The following is an 18,333-nucleotide window of genomic DNA, read 5'->3' as shown; positions in this document are numbered from 1 at the left end:
GTGCGTGCGTGTGTGTGGAACGATACTCCAAATTATTCACAGGTTTTTCTCTAAAATATTCAAAAAAAAATGTAGTTTGGTATGCTGAAAAATCTTTGCACAACGCTACTTGAACACATTATTGGAGATGTTAGCTTATACAGCAGTGCTAATTTGTTTTCCACTGTGCATTTTAAGGCATATTAAGGCACGTTAGGTGTTTGTATTATTAAAATAGGGAGTTTTAGGGTGGGTCTCAAGTACTTTAGCTATTCGCTGGGGGTTGTAGTCCTTAGTCATCTTTATTCATGGGTAGGAACTACAGTCTCCTTCTAATAGCCGGGATCCACTCTAATTTTCCTTCCTGCCACATTAATACCAAGAAGAAGATACAGGAGATTATGTGGTTGTGATGTGACAAAATGTGGAAAAATCCAAGGGATTGTAAATACTTTTGGAAAGCGCTGTATCCTCTACAAACTACTTTGTTACAGCTAAAAATGGTTTACACTAGTTAAATTATTTGGGTGCTTAAATGTTGCTAACTGCATAGGTTTAAAAAGCAAGGCGTAATTTACAGATTGTTATATTCCTTTTCTTCCATTTGATTTAAAAATACAACACAATATTTGGTTTCACACAGGAGTGCTTTTTTTAAAAAAAATTATGCTGATTGAAGCAGTCAGCATAGTCTTTTTGCTGATTGTTTTCTAGAACGTACCTGGCTTTGATATTTTGTGATGTTGTTGAGAAACTCTGATTCTGCATTTCCATTCACTCCAATGTTCACAAAAGCGATCCCAACAGAGACACCAAAATTGGAGGACGACATGGACTGCCTCGCTTCCAGCAGCCTTTGCATATCTTCAAAATATTCATCGGAACCCTTYGAGGTGGCTTCTGCCTGTAACGGGTTCGCCTTCAGTTAAATCGATGGTCTTTCTGGAAATCACCGATCTCTACTTTACATAAAGAGCCACCGCACCTACCACAAAACTGTAGGTATGGTAATTGTAAGGCTTCCGGTAGTTCTTTTCGTCTTCATTGTACTGTAGGCTCTCACAAAATGCATCATACATTAATTTACTCCATTCTCCATTGTAGACATATTCACACTTTCCTCCAAAGTACTTAGGGTCAAGCACTTGATCCATAAAGTCTCCAGTTAGGAGGTTGTAGCTTTAAAAAAGAAAGCAGAAGTATTTTGTTTTCAGAAGAGTAACGTAAGTTCATATCAACTGTGAAAAGCATCCAGTACTTACCCCTGCGTGCCACGTTCAGCACCAGGAATTGGGATCAAGGTTGAACACTTGTCTTCTCTCTGGTTGATGCGATCGCATTCGTCTTCGTCAGAGAAATCGTCGCAGTCTGGTTCCCCATTACAGCGAAGGGATTGGCTTATGCAGCGTCCTGGAAAGATGAAAGAGTTCAGAAACACACAAACCTCCCTTGACTTTAAAAAGGCATGTCACCCTAAAAGACCTTTTGGCAGGACTTGCCTGTTTCTTTGCAGGTGAAACTCTCCCCACAGTAATCCTTGACCATGCACTGGGTGGTCGCTGTTGGACACGCCAGCCGGTCCCACAACGTCCCAACACAGTCTGTCCCACCAAACTGTGCAGGTTTCTCCAAGTGTCGAAAACGTAACTAAGACGAAGTTAAGAAGCTTGTTAAGGSTGTGGCAATGACACAGAGGTAAAGTGAGTGACCCAAAGATGAAGGCCTTAGTCCTCGACGTGGCCATCAGAGGTTTGAGTCCAAGCCTAATGACCTTTGACGCATGTCTTTCCCCTCTATCATAACCCAYTTTCCTGTCTGAGAACTATCAAATAAAGGCTAGTAAGGTCGACTTTAAGACTAAATGTTATATATATCCATATAGCACAAATATATTCCGTTACATTACAGCCGGGAGTTATAGAAGTCAAAAGTTTTACGATTGAATTAGAACCGCTGCTGGCAATACTTTGTACAATCCCTTTGCCCAATATTTCTARCAGAGACAATTTTTCCAATTGCCTATTCCTTATTCCCTGTAAATCCCTTAACCATAATTCCTCCATTAGCCTCTCTCCTCTTCAGCTCTCCACACAGTTTTCCTTGGAGAACTTAAATGACCAAGGTGGAAGTGAGATTTTGTGTCATCCAAACTATCCARCTGCCCTTCCAGGGTCACACCTAAGGAAATCTTAGAGAGACCAATTGACCCAGTTCTCATGTTCCTGGTCTGTTGGAGAAAGCTGCCATACCAAGAARGAATTCACGCATACACAGGGAAGATAGGCAAACTTCATGCAGAAAAATCCCAGGGCATTAATCAAACCCTTGACCTTCTTYCAGGTAAGGTAAGGTAATTTTATTTATATAGMACATTTTCAGCAACAAGGCAATTCAAAGTGCTTTACATTAATTAAAAGGATATACAAACAAAATAACAAACCATAGGAAAGACGAAAAGAAGAAAGAGCTAAATCCTTTTCTGGGTTAAAAGTAATRTAAACTAAGCAGTGATGTTCCTGTTAAGTATTTCTGGATTCAAGTTTGTAGTTATTCTAATTCTAATTCTGATTCTTTTTCTGGGCTGTATAATATTGATCTAAATAGTGCGTACGCCACAATTTCTAATATTACTAATAAACTAAAATAATCCTTTTCTGGGTTAAATAGGGAGTACTCCGCCGTTTCTAACAAACTAAAACAAAAAAGAGGAAAGGACACATTAGGGCAAATGGCAACATTCAGACAAAACAGTGGGCAAAACAAAGACATGAGTGAAGGCGATGACGTCAAAGGGCCATGAAACTAGGTTGCTGAGGCTCCTGGCAAAGTCCGATAGAAGTGTTGTTTATCGAGGAATGCCCTTGGAAGCACTCAGCTCTGTTGCCTTCAGCAGAGCTGCTAACTGTGCAGCTTTTATCTAAACTATTTCTGTGTCAATTTAGCCATATTTTTGGACCCCTAGAGACCAGTTTTCAGTTTTATGGAAGAGTCTTTAGTCTTTTAGGACCTCCCCAGAAACTTTGAAAGAGAGACAGTGAAAGAGAGACAGTCCCACAGCATCACAGCTCCCCCACCATACTCATTTCACACCAACTTAGGATTTCTGTTGTTACTTAGTCTCACTGTACTAATATAGCAAACTACACATTTACAATTACAGAACAAAAAGTTTTTTTCCTCACATCTTACCCAATCAGTTGGGATGTGGATGGTAACTAATGGTTGCTATAGAGACTTGGCCACCCCAAGATGCTGTAGTTCTCCAATAGTGAAGTTTAGAGGGTTATCTTCCCTGGCAAAAATATCAGGCTTCATTTAGCAGAGTGGTCAGGGACTCAAAAAATGGGCTTCTGTGTTTTATCCTATTATACCTCAAAGACACAGAATGTCGTGGGTTACTAATTAGAACATTTAAGAAAGTTAAATGATCAACCAAGGAAATAATGCTTTGGTTACATTGATTTCAGGGAAATTATTACAATATCAGTGACTTAAAACAATAGGTTTTTACAAATAATGTAATTTCCCACAAAAGAAGTAACCTGAAAATGAAGGTGAGAGGCTATAAAAGATGATATTAAATCTTCACCGGCATATCTGAACTCGTCTGTATTATAAACCTGGTAAAAACCACTCAAAATTAGCCTTTTTCATAAGCAGATATACTCAATACAGAACCCAACTACCTTAAGTGGTGAGTTAAAAGGTGCATAGTTGACCCAATCCTTCCTTCAGTGACCCCTCTAGTACTTAACTAGATGATCTGATAATTTTATCAGAGCAATAGTGCATTGACGTTTTGAGAAAAAATAAATGGAGGTTTGAGTTTGTTTTACAGAGAAAAACATCTTCACCGTTTTATCTGTGCAGGAGTCACACCGTGTCCAAGAAGACCACCTCTCCACTCTACAGTCGATGGGCGCTGGACTGTTTGCAGCTCTAATCCTCCTAAGCATCATAACATAAACATTTTTTATCACATTTACTCAACTGATTGTTTGAACTGATGAAGTGAAAAATACTGCACCTGGTCTGACAAGTTGTCCATGGCTTCCTGGTCGCGTTCACAGTTGGGTTAATAAACAGATACAAAGCACATAAAGCCACAACCACATGATTAAACGTCCCCATTTTGAAAATGATCAGGGAAGCTTAAACAAATCACATCACAAAGTGGAGGTTGTGGTCCTAGGAGGACTTCTACCGTCGCTGTCTGCACCAACAAAAAGTGAATGATTGATCAAGAGTAAACAGTAGCTCTTACAAAAACGGGGAAAGTATTTTTTAATGACCCATGACCCCTATATCTTGTTCTGGTCACTGCAAAAGATACATCACAAATGCTCTGCCCTCAAACAAAGGGCAAGCACCTATTTATGTCTTTTCTCATTTAGCTTCTTCAGTTTAGTTTAACGAGCTCATTGACATGTACATTACTGCTAACTCATTTTACGTTTATAGATTAAGTTTGACTGTTATGGGAGTCTTCATTCAGTTTTTTTTGTGTGCATTTAATAGATTTAAATTTGAGGAGTTTTTATTAACTAATATTAAAATGTAAAATATAATAGTTTCCCCTCAATTTGTGGCAGGGACTTTTACAATGTTTCTGTAAAGACAGCGACTGTGTTTTCTTCTGTGATATTTTTCCAGTACTATTGCTCTGATCAACATGAAAACTTACTTAAGTACACAGTTTAAGTAAGTTTAACTTACTTAAACTTAAGTACACAATTTGCTATAATGAATGCTCAATTGCAAATACTGTTTGACATACATAGGTTTCTATATACATTTAGTACAATGCTGCAATTCAAGATATGTTAAAGTAATGTTTCAATAATATTTAAATACAATGTGCAAAGGATCAACCAAAAATAATTTTTTTCTCCATGTTTAGTTCTCTGTCTAAATTTAATTAGAATTTGTTTAATTCTTATTAGCATTTACACAATATGTTACGTTTTCTTTGTCCTGTTTATAAAGGTAATGTTTTATGACGTCGTCTTTAGTTGTTTTTTTTTACCTCTCAAGGTGTACGCAGAGTAAATATCTTTTTACGTTTTCTATTCACTTTATGTCGTCTGAAAACTTATATTCAATGCCATTTAAATGAACGCCGATTAAAAAGATACTAACAAACAGATGCTTTTGGTTAGCGTTTTTGCTAACCGCCAACAAAACAAAAGAAGAAGATGCTTTTGGTTATGACGCTTCTGATTGGCTCATTCGGTGACGCACGGAAAGCACGCGCTCTACGCAGGTGTGTCGGCGGCGGTTGTTTGAAGTGGTTTGTTTCAACGCCTTGAAGCTGTTTGCTGCGTTGATGTTACGAGGAGTTTTCAAAGGCTTTCCAAAGCAGGACGGTGATGAATAAAACTTGCGACAATGGAGGAGGTAAAACCGAAAGCTGTCAGAAAAATGTTAATCTGTTTCCGCTCTGTAAAATGGAAAGTACAGCGTCCTGTAGATGCGTACACTTGTCTTTTTATTGATGTATGTGTGACGTCTTTTATAGATTTTTTTTCAACATTATAAAATAATGTAGCTTTGTAAAAATTCGGCTCTTCAAAAGATTCAAATAATCAATGTGTAATTATATACGGTATTTACGGCACCGTTGCTGAAGGCCCCGTTTTAAACCGCTTTTTAAGATGCTGACTTTTTTGCTTTAAATGTAAGATTTTTCTTTTAATAAGAGGACATTTAAAAAAGCAGGAATGCATCTTAAGGCTTAATAAAAATATTGACTTGGAGTATTAAAAATCTTTACAGCTGATTTTAAGAAACTAATTGAATCTCAGTCTGATTTAATTCATTTTTATTTTTATTTTATCTTAATATGGCAGAAAGTAATTATAATGAATGTCAATCAACGTTTCTGTCAGACATTGACATCTATGTATTTTTTTTCCAATACAAAAAAATTGAAAAATACTTGATTTCACAGGGTTAAACTGCTAAAGCATGATTATTATTTTATATGAATATTTTCAGCTGAAACACTTTTAACAGAATACTATTTTTGCGGAAAATACAACTGTTGTAATTTTAAATCAGCTATTGGGGAAGCTGACTTTTGGCAGAGACAAATCATTCACATTTTAAGACCTTTTGATAGTAAGCCAACAACCCGGAAAGCTAATATTTTATTCATTAAAGAATGAAACAAACTGAAGTAAATTCAAAATAATTGTATTCTTTCTCAAATATTTTTGTTAAATTATTTTATTATTGTTTGTTTTTAGGAAGGCTCAATTAACTTCAAAGCTCTGAGAGCTAAATTTCAGGAGGAGGGTCTCCTGACTCATTCAAAAAACAGTCGACCAGCTGTTGCTGAAAAACCCAAACTCCTTCAACCTTTTCTAGGACACTGCAGCTCGGTGGTCAGTGGTATTGCCACGGCTGTGGAAAACCACACCCCTGAAATTCCCCGTGTCTTCTTCAGAGATGGGCTTCGGTCGTCTGAAAGCAAGCGCCCGATTTCCTTTCCCCCTCACTCCAAGCAGAGTGACTCTCAGCTTGCAAATGGAGATGGCTCAGCAAAACATCCCCTCAAAGACTGGCACATGCCTTTGGTGCTCCCTGTGCCCCCTGTGAAAGACCTTAAGGTAGATGCACCAACTGGAAAGGAGCAAAAACTGGAGGCAGAAACCAGAAAAGAAGTCTTCTCACACACCAAGATAAAGAAGAAGGGATTGTTGCTTCCTTTCAAATCAGTCAAAGCATCAAAAAGCTTTGCTGATAATGGCGAGGAGCTCGCATACAGTGATTTACCCAATAGGCCTGGTAACGCTCCCAGTGATTTCTCTTCAATGGACAAACGAGGCACAGAGGAACGACCTTCCCTTCAGAGTGACCAGTCGACCTCGGAGTACGCCGTCTCCAGTCCTGAATTCGTAGTCTCCCCTCCTTCACCAGAAACGTGTCCAGACTCTGACAACAGGATTCTGAGCACCTTGGAGAAGGCCAAGAAGAAACTCTCACGTCGACAGATTGTAATTTCACCTAAATCCAAAGGATTGCGTTCACCTGACTGCAGCTACACAGAGAAGACCTTCACTTTGTCTCCAAAGAACCCTGACCGCATTGGTTCAGATCTCCTCGTACCTCTACTCTCAAGCCTTCCACACTTGGCCTGTATTTCTGCTCGGCCTTTCTGCAAAGCCAACAACTCTGCACGCAGTAGGTTACCTACATCAAATATAACCTTTTCTAGTAATTTTTAATAGATTTAGTCATTTGGATAACAATTGTTTCCTTTTTTTATTTTTTACCAAAGAGCCAGGTTTTGATAAGCACCTTATGTTGGAAAAAGCCAGCCAACTACCAGTGAGGACCAGTGAACCTTATTCACCCCGGAGTCCCTTAAAGAAGCTGCTGCCTGAGCTGTGGGCTCTTGGACCAGCTCCAGTAAAGCCCCCTAGACCTTCAACAGTTGATCTTAGCTCTTACCATGCAGTCCTAGCTAAAGGTAAAACAGCAGCTTTGACTAAATATTCAGTAGAGATTACAGGAGTTGTCTTTCCACTAATGTTCCTTTTCTTTTCCTTTTTGTAGAAACATTACCTGGTTCGTGCAAAACACCCAAAAAGGAGGCGGTTTCTGTCCTTGATGCTCCAGATTTTCCAGACTTTGAGACTTCAGAGTTGGAAGCAGCAGAGGCTGAACCTGTTGACATTGCCACATTAGAAATGGAAGCTTTAGACATAGTTGTTGGTGATCCTGCAACACCAGCCGTATTGGAGGCCAACGATTACAGGGGTACGGATTCTGCCTTGGCAGTTTGTGAACCTGCAGAGTCAAATAGGATCCATGTAGTCCAAGATCTAAACCTTGGCACCTCACACATAATACCCCTCGATCCAGCAAGCTTTCCTGAACCAATAAACCTGTTTGAGTTCCCAGAGCTGCTGCTACCAGAGCAGCGGTCCTGCTATGAAGACACAGCTGTAGATGCTTTTCTCAATTCTCGCTCTGATGATACCGATGTGGGGGCTACTGAGAAACTGTCTGCCCCAGAGGAAACCGTGTTTTTGGGCCAGCCAACGCCAAACCACAAGACTCAAACGCAACCAGGGTGGGTTTGGTGGCAACAGTTGGCTAATGTGTCTATTCAGCTGTTAGATTTCTACTCCTGAATCTGGATTATTTCTGTTTTCTAGAGAACATCATCAGAGCTGCTACTACGAAACCTGCGAAAATGTTTATGAAGATGTTGAGATCAGCAAACACCTGTCAAGCCAGATGATAACCAAGCAAAAAAACAGATTAAAAAGTACAATTTGATATTTGCTTTCTCGTTTAAATGAGAATCTTTGCAAATGTTAATCTTAATTTAACATTCGTATTTCCTCCAGATCCATATGCAGACAGTAAGTTAAGGGTAAGTGCATTTAATATTTTATTATGTGCAGGATAAAATATTTCTATGTACAAATGCAATTGAATAAATATCATTTATATATTAAATGTCTTGTGAAAAATTGATGGAAAAAATATTTTTTCCCCAAAAAAATCTTTTCAACAATACTAATCTGTGGTGGTGTTCATGGGGTTGTTCAGGATTATTGTCATACTTAAAGGTAACAAGCCCCATCTCTGTTTGAATGCTTTTGTAGACTCTACTGGGTTTTATCCCAAAATTACCCTGAGCTGTAAATATATTGCAAAAATATACAATATTCAAATCCCAAAGGAGTATTGAGGGTCCAATAATTGTTTATTGATATATTCCAATTGTAATGAACTTGCATTTTTCATGCTTATGTGATGTTTAGCCGGTTGAACGGTCTCTTGACAGCAGATGGTCACATCAGACACAAATGACCTTGTCAAAGGAGAGAAAAGAAGAAAATAGGCAAACATTAGTGTCTGATTAAAAGAGTATAAATGCATGTGCAGGCACAACTTGTCAGATTTTTATTTGGGTCATTTTTCATTCTTTTTACTTGTGATGTTCTGTTGTATGAAACTCGATGAAATTCATTGAACACGTGAAAAGGTTGCATGTGTGCTAAACCATGTGCTCATTTCTAGAAGGGGGAGGCGGGTCTTCACAAGCGACCACGGCATCCATGGTATGTGTTCCCAAACATAAACATAGTCCATTTGCTTCCTTTTTGTATCTTTGACATTTCACATTTAACTTTGGAAAGATGTCTTGTTTTAAGTGCCCTCCATTTTGTTTGTAGTAAGTTGAACAGTCTAATCTATCTTTAGGCAGTGCACAAGCCCCTACACCGCTGACCACAAAGAACAGAAGAAGAGAGAGAAGCAGCGACTTGAAAAGGAGAGAAAAGAGCAGAAGGAGAGGGAGAAGAAGGAAAATGAAATGAAAAAAAAGTTCAAAGTAAGCAATTCAGACAACGCTGAACTTTGTTTTGCTTGTTTGAAAATTTGTTTGAAAATCAGCGATTGACCTCCTGTGCTGACTCTGCAGGTGACCGGGGAGGAAGAGCCGATGTACCACGCCAAGGTCACGGTGGCCAGCAAGGTCCGCAAGAACGACCTGCCTGTGAGGAACGGCGACACGGTCAGCATCATCCGAACCACCAACTGCCCCAAAGGCAAATGGCTGGCCAGGGACACCAACCACAAATGTAGGTTCAATTGGAACAAATAACTAAGATTTTATTTTATTTATTTTATTTTTTGGTCGTTTTTTTTTCTTTCTCTTAGTGTGACTTCCATTGTTCTCTGTCTCTGTTGTCCCCCTCTCTGTCGTAGACGGTTACATCTCAGTGATGAATGTCGAGTTAAACATCAAGGACATGCTGGAACTYGGCAAAAAGGCTCAAGCAGGTGGACGTGGAGCCTGCGTCGAGCCGGACACCATCAGCATTGGGAGCCGGTACTTGAAAAAGACAAGTGGATTTCTTTAGTTTGATAAGATCAAAACTCCACGCCTGCAATGATAAATCCTGACACATTTCTCCCCTCTCTCCCTCCTGTCTTTTTCCAGATCCTGTAAGTATCCACAGCCCTCCGGCCTGTTGCTTACATTTCAATCACTCATTGTGTCAGGACGCGCTGAACGGTACAGAAAATGTTTGCGCTCGTTGATTGACGAAGCACCACGTCAGGTCGCCGTGTTCGCCATCTGCTTCAAAGCTGTGTTATTTTATTTTTTATTTATTTTAACTGGGGGTGAGGCTGCTGAACGTCTCTCATCAGCAWGCATGCTGGCCTTAATCACAGCAGTTTGTTTTTCCACAGTCACAGATGACAGCGACGAATGGGCCTGGGAGGATGAAACTCTTTCACCATCCTATGAAAGCCAGTATGATGATCATTGTCCTCATCAGGGCTCAAAGTGCCCTGATGATGCAATATTCTAGCAGTTTGAAAGTATTTTATTGTTCATTCCTCTCTCTCTGTTTTTGTGCCGCAGCTTTGGTCAGCAGACTGTTTCAGAACCAGAAATGTGTAAGTATATGAAGTATGTAAGTGCTGGGAAAAACCCAACCAAAACTCCAGCGTGTCACTTTAAAGCAGTGGTTCTTAACCTTTTATRAGGTACCGAACCMCCCAGTTTCATATGCGCATTCACCGAACCCTTCTCACCCCCASCCCCCTCACCCCCGACACAGAATACTTTGCGGTATTCTGATTTAGTAATGTAATTATATTAGTTGTGTTRYCACCCCCACACCACTAGAGGCAATAGCAAACCCGAAAAGATGCGACTAAGGAGCWGATTTAGACTATAGAATTTGGTAAAAACCATAGACATTAATACGTAGACGCCTCATGGAGCGGGCCGGCCCATTGCCGCGATACGTAACAGCGTCCGCCATATTGAATGAGGAATATGTGCCAGTAAGCTAATGCAAGTGAACGGACCGAACTTTATAAAGTGCCGTTCTACAAAGTATTTTAAGTTGATACCTGCCATTGACACATTGTCTCACACACATTAATATATTTGGCAATCAAAGAAATCACTAAAGACAGCGTTTCAAACTTTTGATGTGATTATTTAATTGTTTTGGGGCATTTCTGAATAAAGAGCACAATGTTTTATTTGATAGAAATGATTCTGATAACTTTTATATTGAAATTGATGACCATACATACATTTACAGTGTTTTATTAAAGAATATATTTACACAATTTCATAATTTTATGTACATTTAACATTTCAAGACAAGAAACAAATAATTTTCCTGTATTTTTTATACGTTATTGAGAAATGACTTGATTTATAAATCAATCATTGTCAAAAATAAAACTACATATTTTTCTTACTTTTTTCCAGAGAATCAATATTTATTACAGTAAGTCAACTCTGCTATTGACAGCAACGAGTGAAAATAATTCTAACGGAGTAAATTATGTTTATTTCATTACAAAATCTACATTACACTAATACTTCAGATTGAGATATTTAAAAAGACACAAAAAGTGAAAGAATAAAAMATTTATTCGTTATACTGGGAACACTGGTCACAGGCTTCAGTCTGCTGGTCACACTGGGAGAATTCCAATGACTTCTGAGACGTCCTGGTTCACAGGCTAAAGCCAAGAATAAAAGAGAAATGATCCAAACGTGTAATAGAAAATACATATGTGTTTCTTTCACATTCAGAAATGTGAAAGATGGTTGGTGTTGCGTGTGGACGTATAGCAGACTGTGACATGCCTTTTACTGCGCTGTTTTACCGCACTAGCTACTTTTCCATSACAATGCGCAAAACTTTGTTGATATTCCGCTAATGTCAAAAAACCAMATTTTTGCAATTTAAATAAGGAACACAATTAAAAATCACACTTGAATACATTTGTTCACATAAGTCCTTAAAAAAAACATGCCGCTCCCTCATCCTCCTACCACTTCCTGCTTTCTTTCTTTTCTTCCAGTAGCAACATCTGGTTGTTGATCATGTGACTCATATCATGCAGACAAGTGTTTCTATTGTTGTTTTGTGAAATATGCTAACTTTGATACGGCCGGAAAACCACCTCATCCTAGTGCAAAAATGTTTTTATCCAAAAAGGGGAGTTTGTTCAAAATTGCCGTGTTTTCATTAAGCAAATTTCTCTTCTTAATTCCAATCTTACATTTTTATTGTCCRTGGAAACACAGCTAGACATGTGCCGTTTCACCACACTGTGTGTCTGCCACTGCTGGTGTTTTTGTACTGCTAAGCTAACTCCTCTCAGCTCCTCTTCATACCTCTGTCCTTCATGTGCTCACTTTGTCAGCTGGCGTTGATGTGGATGCCCAGTGTGCACTCGGTGATGGAAACCTGGAAGACCAACACACACAGTAAGTCCCAAACACACACAGTCACAGCAGAGAAGACAGTTTTACGTCAACTTGAGAGTTAACAGTTGTGGGTTAGTGGTGAKGAGCTAATGCAATGCCTTTAAAAGTGTTCATAGGCAACACTTGAGTGTGTTTTAATGTCATAGACTAAGAAGTAATTGTGAAGTAAGATCAAGAAAAACTATTTGCAAAAAACACATGAATTTGGTTCAGTATGTCGAGGTGGGTTACAGAARTCTTCTAATAGAAAGATTAACTCAATGTTTCGACTCTGTAATTTGAAAAGCTTGAACAAAGAAATTTGCACCTGCTGGATAAAATTAGTCCTAAGGATCATTACATTTGATTGTATCTATGGCTGCAACTATCGATTATTTTAGTGATCAATTAATCAGATTTAAAAAAATTGGCACATTCTGCAGATTTTTCATTTAACCCCTTAGTTATTTTTATACAATATTAGAAATACATTAAGAGATGCAAACAAACAAGTAATTCAGTTCCTYTTTCAAATAAGATAAATGAACACAGTATTGGCCTTTAGTGAATGCTTGATCATTTGTAGCAGAGGATGCATCTGCATCTATGAAAATGCCTTCCACACCGCYATAGTTTTGGCTTATTTACTGCTCTGAGTATTTTATTTCAGCAAATGGCCTGTTTTGAGTCTTGAGTTAATGATTAATCGATCACTAAATTAGTTGACAATTATTTTAAATAATTGATTCATCCTGATTAAGCCAATTAGTCGTTTCAATCGTAGCTGTATCGAGTTCAAATATCTCTCCTACTCCTGTAGCAGTGGCAGTTCTTGAAATTAGCTGTATGGGCAGTTGCCCAGGGCAGCATTAGAATGGGAGGCAGGACACCCAAGAAGTAAAAGAAAATATCTGTATCTTATTTGTCTGGTGTGCCTTGAACAAGTTAACAGTGAAGTGAGTTTCCTGTTTTTATTGGTGAGTAGTGAGGGATTAGTTGGCCTGCTTTCTGCTGGAAAAAAAACTCTCATAATTACTTGAGTTTTAATTGGTTGGTGGGGAGGCAGAAGAAGGAACCTGCCCAGGACCCCATTCCGGCAAGAACCACCACTGCCCTGTCGGTCAGTAAAATGTGACTCAGAAATGTCCCTGCTTTACAGAACCATACACGAGGCTCTGCAGAAGCTAGCCCTCTTGGTCCAACACAGCAAAGACGGCGACGGAGGAGCGACTCCTACCAAGTACAGTTTTCTGCTGACGCATCTCTGCCAACACTTCCCACTGTCCCCGCCTCGTTCTGCTAATAACTTCTTGCTTATCCTGTTTGTCTCGTTCACAGTGCYGACACGTCAAGTGAGTCGACAGTTTAATATCGTTTCTCCGTTGACGTCACCGGTACTCTCTCCCTTACACTGATAACGGTGAAGCTAAAACGAGGGCACTCACACACACATCACCTAGGGTCCTCTGCAGTCTAAACACAACTTGGAGACTTTTTTTTTTTTTTTTTTTTTTTTTAACATGTGATGGAAAACAGTTCGGCGGGGAGCGTTTTATCTCCCGTGACTTGTAGACGAGAGGGTGTTGCATGTTTTACAGACCGGCAGTTCAAAGTTGATGTGACTTGCGTATCATTCTTGTTTTTATCTAGGTTTCTTGTGCGTGGTTGAGGAGCCTCCGTATCCGTAAGTGTTGGTTCCGTCTARTCAGAGGGAGAAACTGGAATCTCTTTGAACATTGTTTATAGTAGTGAAGCACTCAGGATTTTTCATTCCCCATAAAGAATCTTCCCTAAACTGTACTTAAAGCATCTTTCTTTGTTTTTAATTTATTGTGACAGGGAACAGGAGATTGACTTCACAGAGATGGAGCTGCTTCCCCCTCCTCCTCTATATGCCGATACCCTCTGATCAAGATGGAGGCCGTAGTGTGTACTAATTGGGAAAAACAATTTGTTTGATTTATCTTTACTAGGATTATAATTTCACAATGGTTTGAACACTTATTTTCTTTAAATGCACTCTAAAAAGTTGATGCTGACGCACACGGTTGATGATTGCACTGGATTTGGGCAGAAATAAAAGGTTATTTGTGATTGCTTAACGTTCTGACAGTGGTTATGAGATTGTTCTCAATTTTTTTCCATGTTGCATAAAATAAATCCCATTGATTCTTCTCAATTGCACTCCTTACATTTCCCGTTTAGCTGACTCATTTTGAAACAACTTAACTGACCGGGATTTTAGAAGGGGGGGGAATCCCATTCAAGACTTATTCAAAAGTGTGGGGGAAAACTGCAACATCACTGGCCTAAACAAATACCAAGCCCTCCACTTTATTGAAATCTGGACAAACGAAAGCGAAATCCATCTTTTGACTGACTGCGCTCTGTGAAATCCCCTCTGGATGCTGCTGTGTTGACTCCTGCATCCTTAAGCAAGTCGGGTGTGTGGGGGGAGGGGGGGAAAGTCCGCGCGGAGGAAAATATCCATATGGTATTAATTGGTGAAAACGGGGCGTGGGGGAAGAGTTGAATAGGGGCGTGGTTTAAGTGGGAGTCTGTCAGACTTGAAACAGCCAAAAGGAAGAGAAGAAAGGATGGTGAGAACAGAAGAAAGCGCCGAACTGTAGTCGTAGAAAGTCGGGCGGGGGGGAAAAGTACTGAAAAGTGAGAGGAGAACCCAGCGCGCGAGCCCAACTGACTCATGCCGAACGGCTAGAGACGATCTTTGAAAAGCAACAACCGGATTCCTCCTTTCGAATAGAATCGCATAGATAAAGGGTTTTAAATGCAACGCTGTGTGAAGATCATGGCAGCCGACACGAAGAGTTCACTGGGCAGCAATATCTGCACCAACCGCGGCCGGAGAAAGCTGCTGGTCGCTGTGGATCTCTTCTGCTTCTCCATAGGTAACCACAGCTCGCATATACTACTGTTTATATACAACGTGTGATATTACGAAGTGTCATGTGACCGTGTAATATAATGAAAGTTTAAAAGCACTACGTGTTATGATTTTAACATCAACTATTGAATGTCGATTCAAGCAAACTTATTGGCTGATTATGGCTGAAAAATGTCTCACGAGAACAAGTGCTTCTTATCAGTCGATATCGGTAATTAACGTTTTATTTTAATGCTGCCAAATTGGTGAGATGACGTTTCCGATTTAATTTCCAGCTGTTGTACTCATTTTCTTCTTTCACTCTGTATTTTTTTAATTTCTATTTTTAAGGAGTTACCTGAAACCGTTGCTGCTATTCAACAGGTTGTTGCTAGGTAACCAAAKACACAGTTAGTTGACCTCGCCAACCTTGTTTAGCTGCTGTATAGATTCCCAGAATGCTGTTCAGTTCTAATTCAGAGTTCAGTGAAATTACTGAATATATGTAACGCATATTATGTTGATATTTATCACATGTCTACCATCACATATATTTGATTTATTGCCTCGCCCTACTTGGCAGCTGTTTACAGTTTTCAAACTTAGTGTTTACAGAGCTAGAATCTCATTCGGTTCAATCAAATTTTATGAAGATKRCAGGCTTCATTTCAATTTACTTCACTTCTGGTTCCCATTTTGGTCAGTCGACCCTAATGAAATATGACGGCTTAATGTCCCCCAGTCAAACCCGCTTAATTAAGCGCACATTATTTGACAAGTCATACAACAGACTGGGTAATGGAGTCCAATATTGTTGAATTGTTCAGCTGAGTTTTTATTTCTCTGCCTTTCTCAACCTCAGAAGTAAAGAGAAACTTCTTAAATCTTTTCCAACAACAGGGATTTAATTGACCATCCTGGATAATTTTATTTTAAAAGAACACGTTTACAAGCGATAGTATATAAATAATGGGAAATACATGTGATTCAGCCATCACATGTTTGACTTTAAAGTATTTTACTTTAATGTAATTGCTGATTTTAAGTTCCAATTGTAAACTCCAATAAGAGTTATGATTGGTGCATAATTGTGGGTCTTGAAGCAGCTACAAATTAAAACCAAACTCCAGTCAGACTCGGAAGCTCCATTTTAACCCACAAAATAATGTTTTTATCTTTTCCAAATATTACATGAATTCCTTGTGTTCTGTTTCTCCTTGGTCCCAGAAAATGGGTTGGCTTAGAGGAAACCCACTAATGAACTGTTCCAGGATTTCGTCCCTCTCCACCCACACCTGTAACCATACGAACCTCTGTTTTTTTTACTTTTATTTTTTTTTCTTTTTTCCCAGAATGGCTAAAATTCCTCACAGCAACAGGAATGCTTCAGATGTGAACATCTCCTGAACTTTACGCTGTGCGTCTGGCTTAAGTGGTTATTTACCAGACCAATGTGGGTGTTAAAAATCTCACAACAGCTGCTGGTAGATTTAGTTTTTGATGCTGAAAYATTTTAGAAACTAAAATGATTTACCTCGTCCTTCATACTAATTGATGCTTGATGTAACCATATGTCCATAATGTGTTGAAATGTCAGAGTGAAGCCACAGTTGCAAGCCAGATGTTAAAAATAACRCTGTTCCATCTTCCTGGCAAATCCACTGACTGTTTTACAATCCTGTAGAAAAATTTTAAATAMAYTTTTTAATTTTTTGTCATGTGCTATGTTTAGAGTCAGGCTAGTTTTTATCTCTGTGGAGGGTAAATCTCCATCATTTGTTCCATAAACATCACAGAGAGAAACTTGTCAACAAACCAGCAGTGTGTTTCTGTCTAAAGATGTCGGGTTAAAGAGTCTGACCGCAAGTAGGAAACTGTGGGCCACAACTAGCAATCTCCTTGGTCCGCTCTCGGCGCAGTTACTCCTGCCTCCAAGGACGTTATTTGGTGGTTTTACGGCGTTCCGGCTCCCCGCCTCTGTGTAGATCAGTAAAGAYGAAAGTTTTCTGATGGGAAAATGTCATCCTGACTCGGATCTGACGKGAAAACATTTCTGTTTACATTAGACTGCGGAAGGTGGATATAGTGTTTCCCARTTAATCTTCTAATGGCGTTCAAGTGGATGGCCCATAAGCCAAACATGCAAGCAAAGATACTCATACCATTAAACATTTAWGAAGTTTGTCATTTGAGAAAGATCTTGGAAGGTTAGTTTGCAAATTCAATTTTTTTTTCTCATTTAGGTTTTTTTTTTTTTTTTTACTCCGTCTACACAGTCTGGTTCTAACCAGAGAACTCAGAACCGTCACTTGAGGAACACACCATGTAGCTGACTAAAACGTCTCTCATTGTACACCTGAACAAACAAAATTTGTTCAACTTGTACGTTGGAAAAATGTCACCAGCAGGTGACCTTTCTATCTATGTGATTTCTATCCATCAAGCTCGTTTGGCTCGTCTTGTTTCCCCGTAACGCTGTGGAAACATGAGCGAAGTTTTACCTCGGACTCAGCTGTGGTACAACTGGTTATTTGAAGGCACAGCTGAAAGTTTCAAAACAGCCACATCATTGTGTGTATGTATACGTTTGTTTGCGTGTGCGTGTGTGCGCGCGCACGTAGGGCTCAGACATGTTCACGCACTCCACCGCAGACTGCAAGCAATCAAGTGGAAAATGTTTGTTTTTACAGTCACATCTTGGTGTTTCGCTGAATGCCTCCAGCACATGTTGAGCATTTTCCACAGACGACATRAGAACCTTGTGAGGCACTGAAGAACCCATCAACACCCCTCATCATTTGATTGTTTTATGTTGAGACTAGGTTTGGGCCAAGAGAAAACATACCTGAAGACAAAAATAGAAATGTTTAACATGATTAACTTGCTTTTTTTWATTTAACTTGCAGAAAACCAACAGTTACACCTGCTGATGCTTAAGATGTAGAATATTAATTATAGCTGGGTATGATAAAGTATTTCTGAGATGTCAGGCTTTGAGGACTTTCATAGCATGAAGCTGCGGTTGCAGAACAAAAGGGGCGTGGCTTACTAATCGTAGCATTCATCAGCATAAGACAGCTCTGAACTTTGCATCACAATACTCACCCCCAGCTACCTAAATGCATCCAGTCCTTTAAACAAAAACAAATTGCTTTCAGGTCACAGTGGCTCCGGGTTAATGACTATACTGTGGCGTATAAATTATTGGTTGGTCTTCTTC

General features: G+C 39.3%; 3 protein-coding genes across 4 annotated transcripts in view; 2 read left to right on the top strand and 1 right to left on the bottom strand.

Moving 5' to 3' along the window:
* c8a (complement component 8, alpha polypeptide) overlaps window positions 1–4,212 on the bottom strand; it is an 8,290-nt gene extending 4,078 nt beyond the window's left edge. Inside the window, exons 1-6 of the mRNA XM_008433156.2 lie at window positions 4,007–4,212; window positions 3,834–3,927; window positions 1,479–1,626; window positions 1,242–1,389; window positions 969–1,158; window positions 701–883 (exon numbers count right to left, since the gene is read on the bottom strand). Of these exons, the coding sequence (XP_008431378.1) occupies window positions 701–883; window positions 969–1,158; window positions 1,242–1,389; window positions 1,479–1,626; window positions 3,834–3,927; window positions 4,007–4,110 (867 nt within the window). The 5' untranslated portion in view covers window positions 4,111–4,212. The remainder of the gene's footprint in view (window positions 1–700; window positions 884–968; window positions 1,159–1,241; window positions 1,390–1,478; window positions 1,627–3,833; window positions 3,928–4,006) is intronic.
* Window positions 4,213–5,027: 815 nt separating this feature from the next.
* Window positions 5,028–14,408, top strand: LOC103478977 (uncharacterized). 2 transcript variants are annotated; one of them, XR_535879.2, is made up of 18 exons: window positions 5,028–5,376; window positions 6,228–7,164; window positions 7,262–7,453; window positions 7,540–8,059; window positions 8,145–8,257; window positions 8,340–8,365; window positions 9,019–9,059; window positions 9,202–9,331; window positions 9,422–9,581; window positions 9,709–9,832; window positions 9,944–9,948; window positions 10,198–10,261; window positions 10,373–10,407; window positions 12,187–12,250; window positions 13,389–13,469; window positions 13,568–13,649; window positions 13,880–13,913; window positions 14,069–14,126. XR_535879.2 is itself a non-coding variant. In XM_008433155.2 (18 exons), exons 1-18 carry the CDS (start codon window positions 5,368–5,370, stop codon window positions 14,136–14,138), a joined length of 2,619 nt encoding a protein of 872 aa, XP_008431377.1. In that variant the 5' UTR covers window positions 5,028–5,367; the 3' UTR covers window positions 14,139–14,408. The 2 variants fall into 2 exon arrangements, 1 of the variants encoding a protein (XP_008431377.1); XM_008433155.2 differs by having other exon boundaries at window positions 13,568–13,581; window positions 14,069–14,408.
* Window positions 14,409–14,834: 426 nt separating this feature from the next.
* The window catches only part of LOC103478976 (phospholipid phosphatase 3-like), a 12,548-nt gene continuing 9,049 nt past the window's right edge, over window positions 14,835–18,333 (top strand). The window contains exon 1 of the mRNA XM_008433154.2: window positions 14,835–15,138. Within this exon, the coding sequence (XP_008431376.1) occupies window positions 15,018–15,138 (121 nt within the window). The 5' untranslated portion in view covers window positions 14,835–15,017. The remainder of the gene's footprint in view (window positions 15,139–18,333) is intronic.

Source organism: Poecilia reticulata, linkage group LG17, assembly GCF_000633615.1.
Source record: "Poecilia reticulata strain Guanapo linkage group LG17, Guppy_female_1.0+MT, whole genome shotgun sequence".
In the NCBI taxonomy this organism is placed as follows: Eukaryota; Metazoa; Chordata; class Actinopteri; order Cyprinodontiformes; family Poeciliidae; genus Poecilia; species Poecilia reticulata.
The sequence above is the reverse complement of the archived record's forward strand: the minus strand, read 5'-3'. Positions and strand labels throughout refer to the sequence as shown.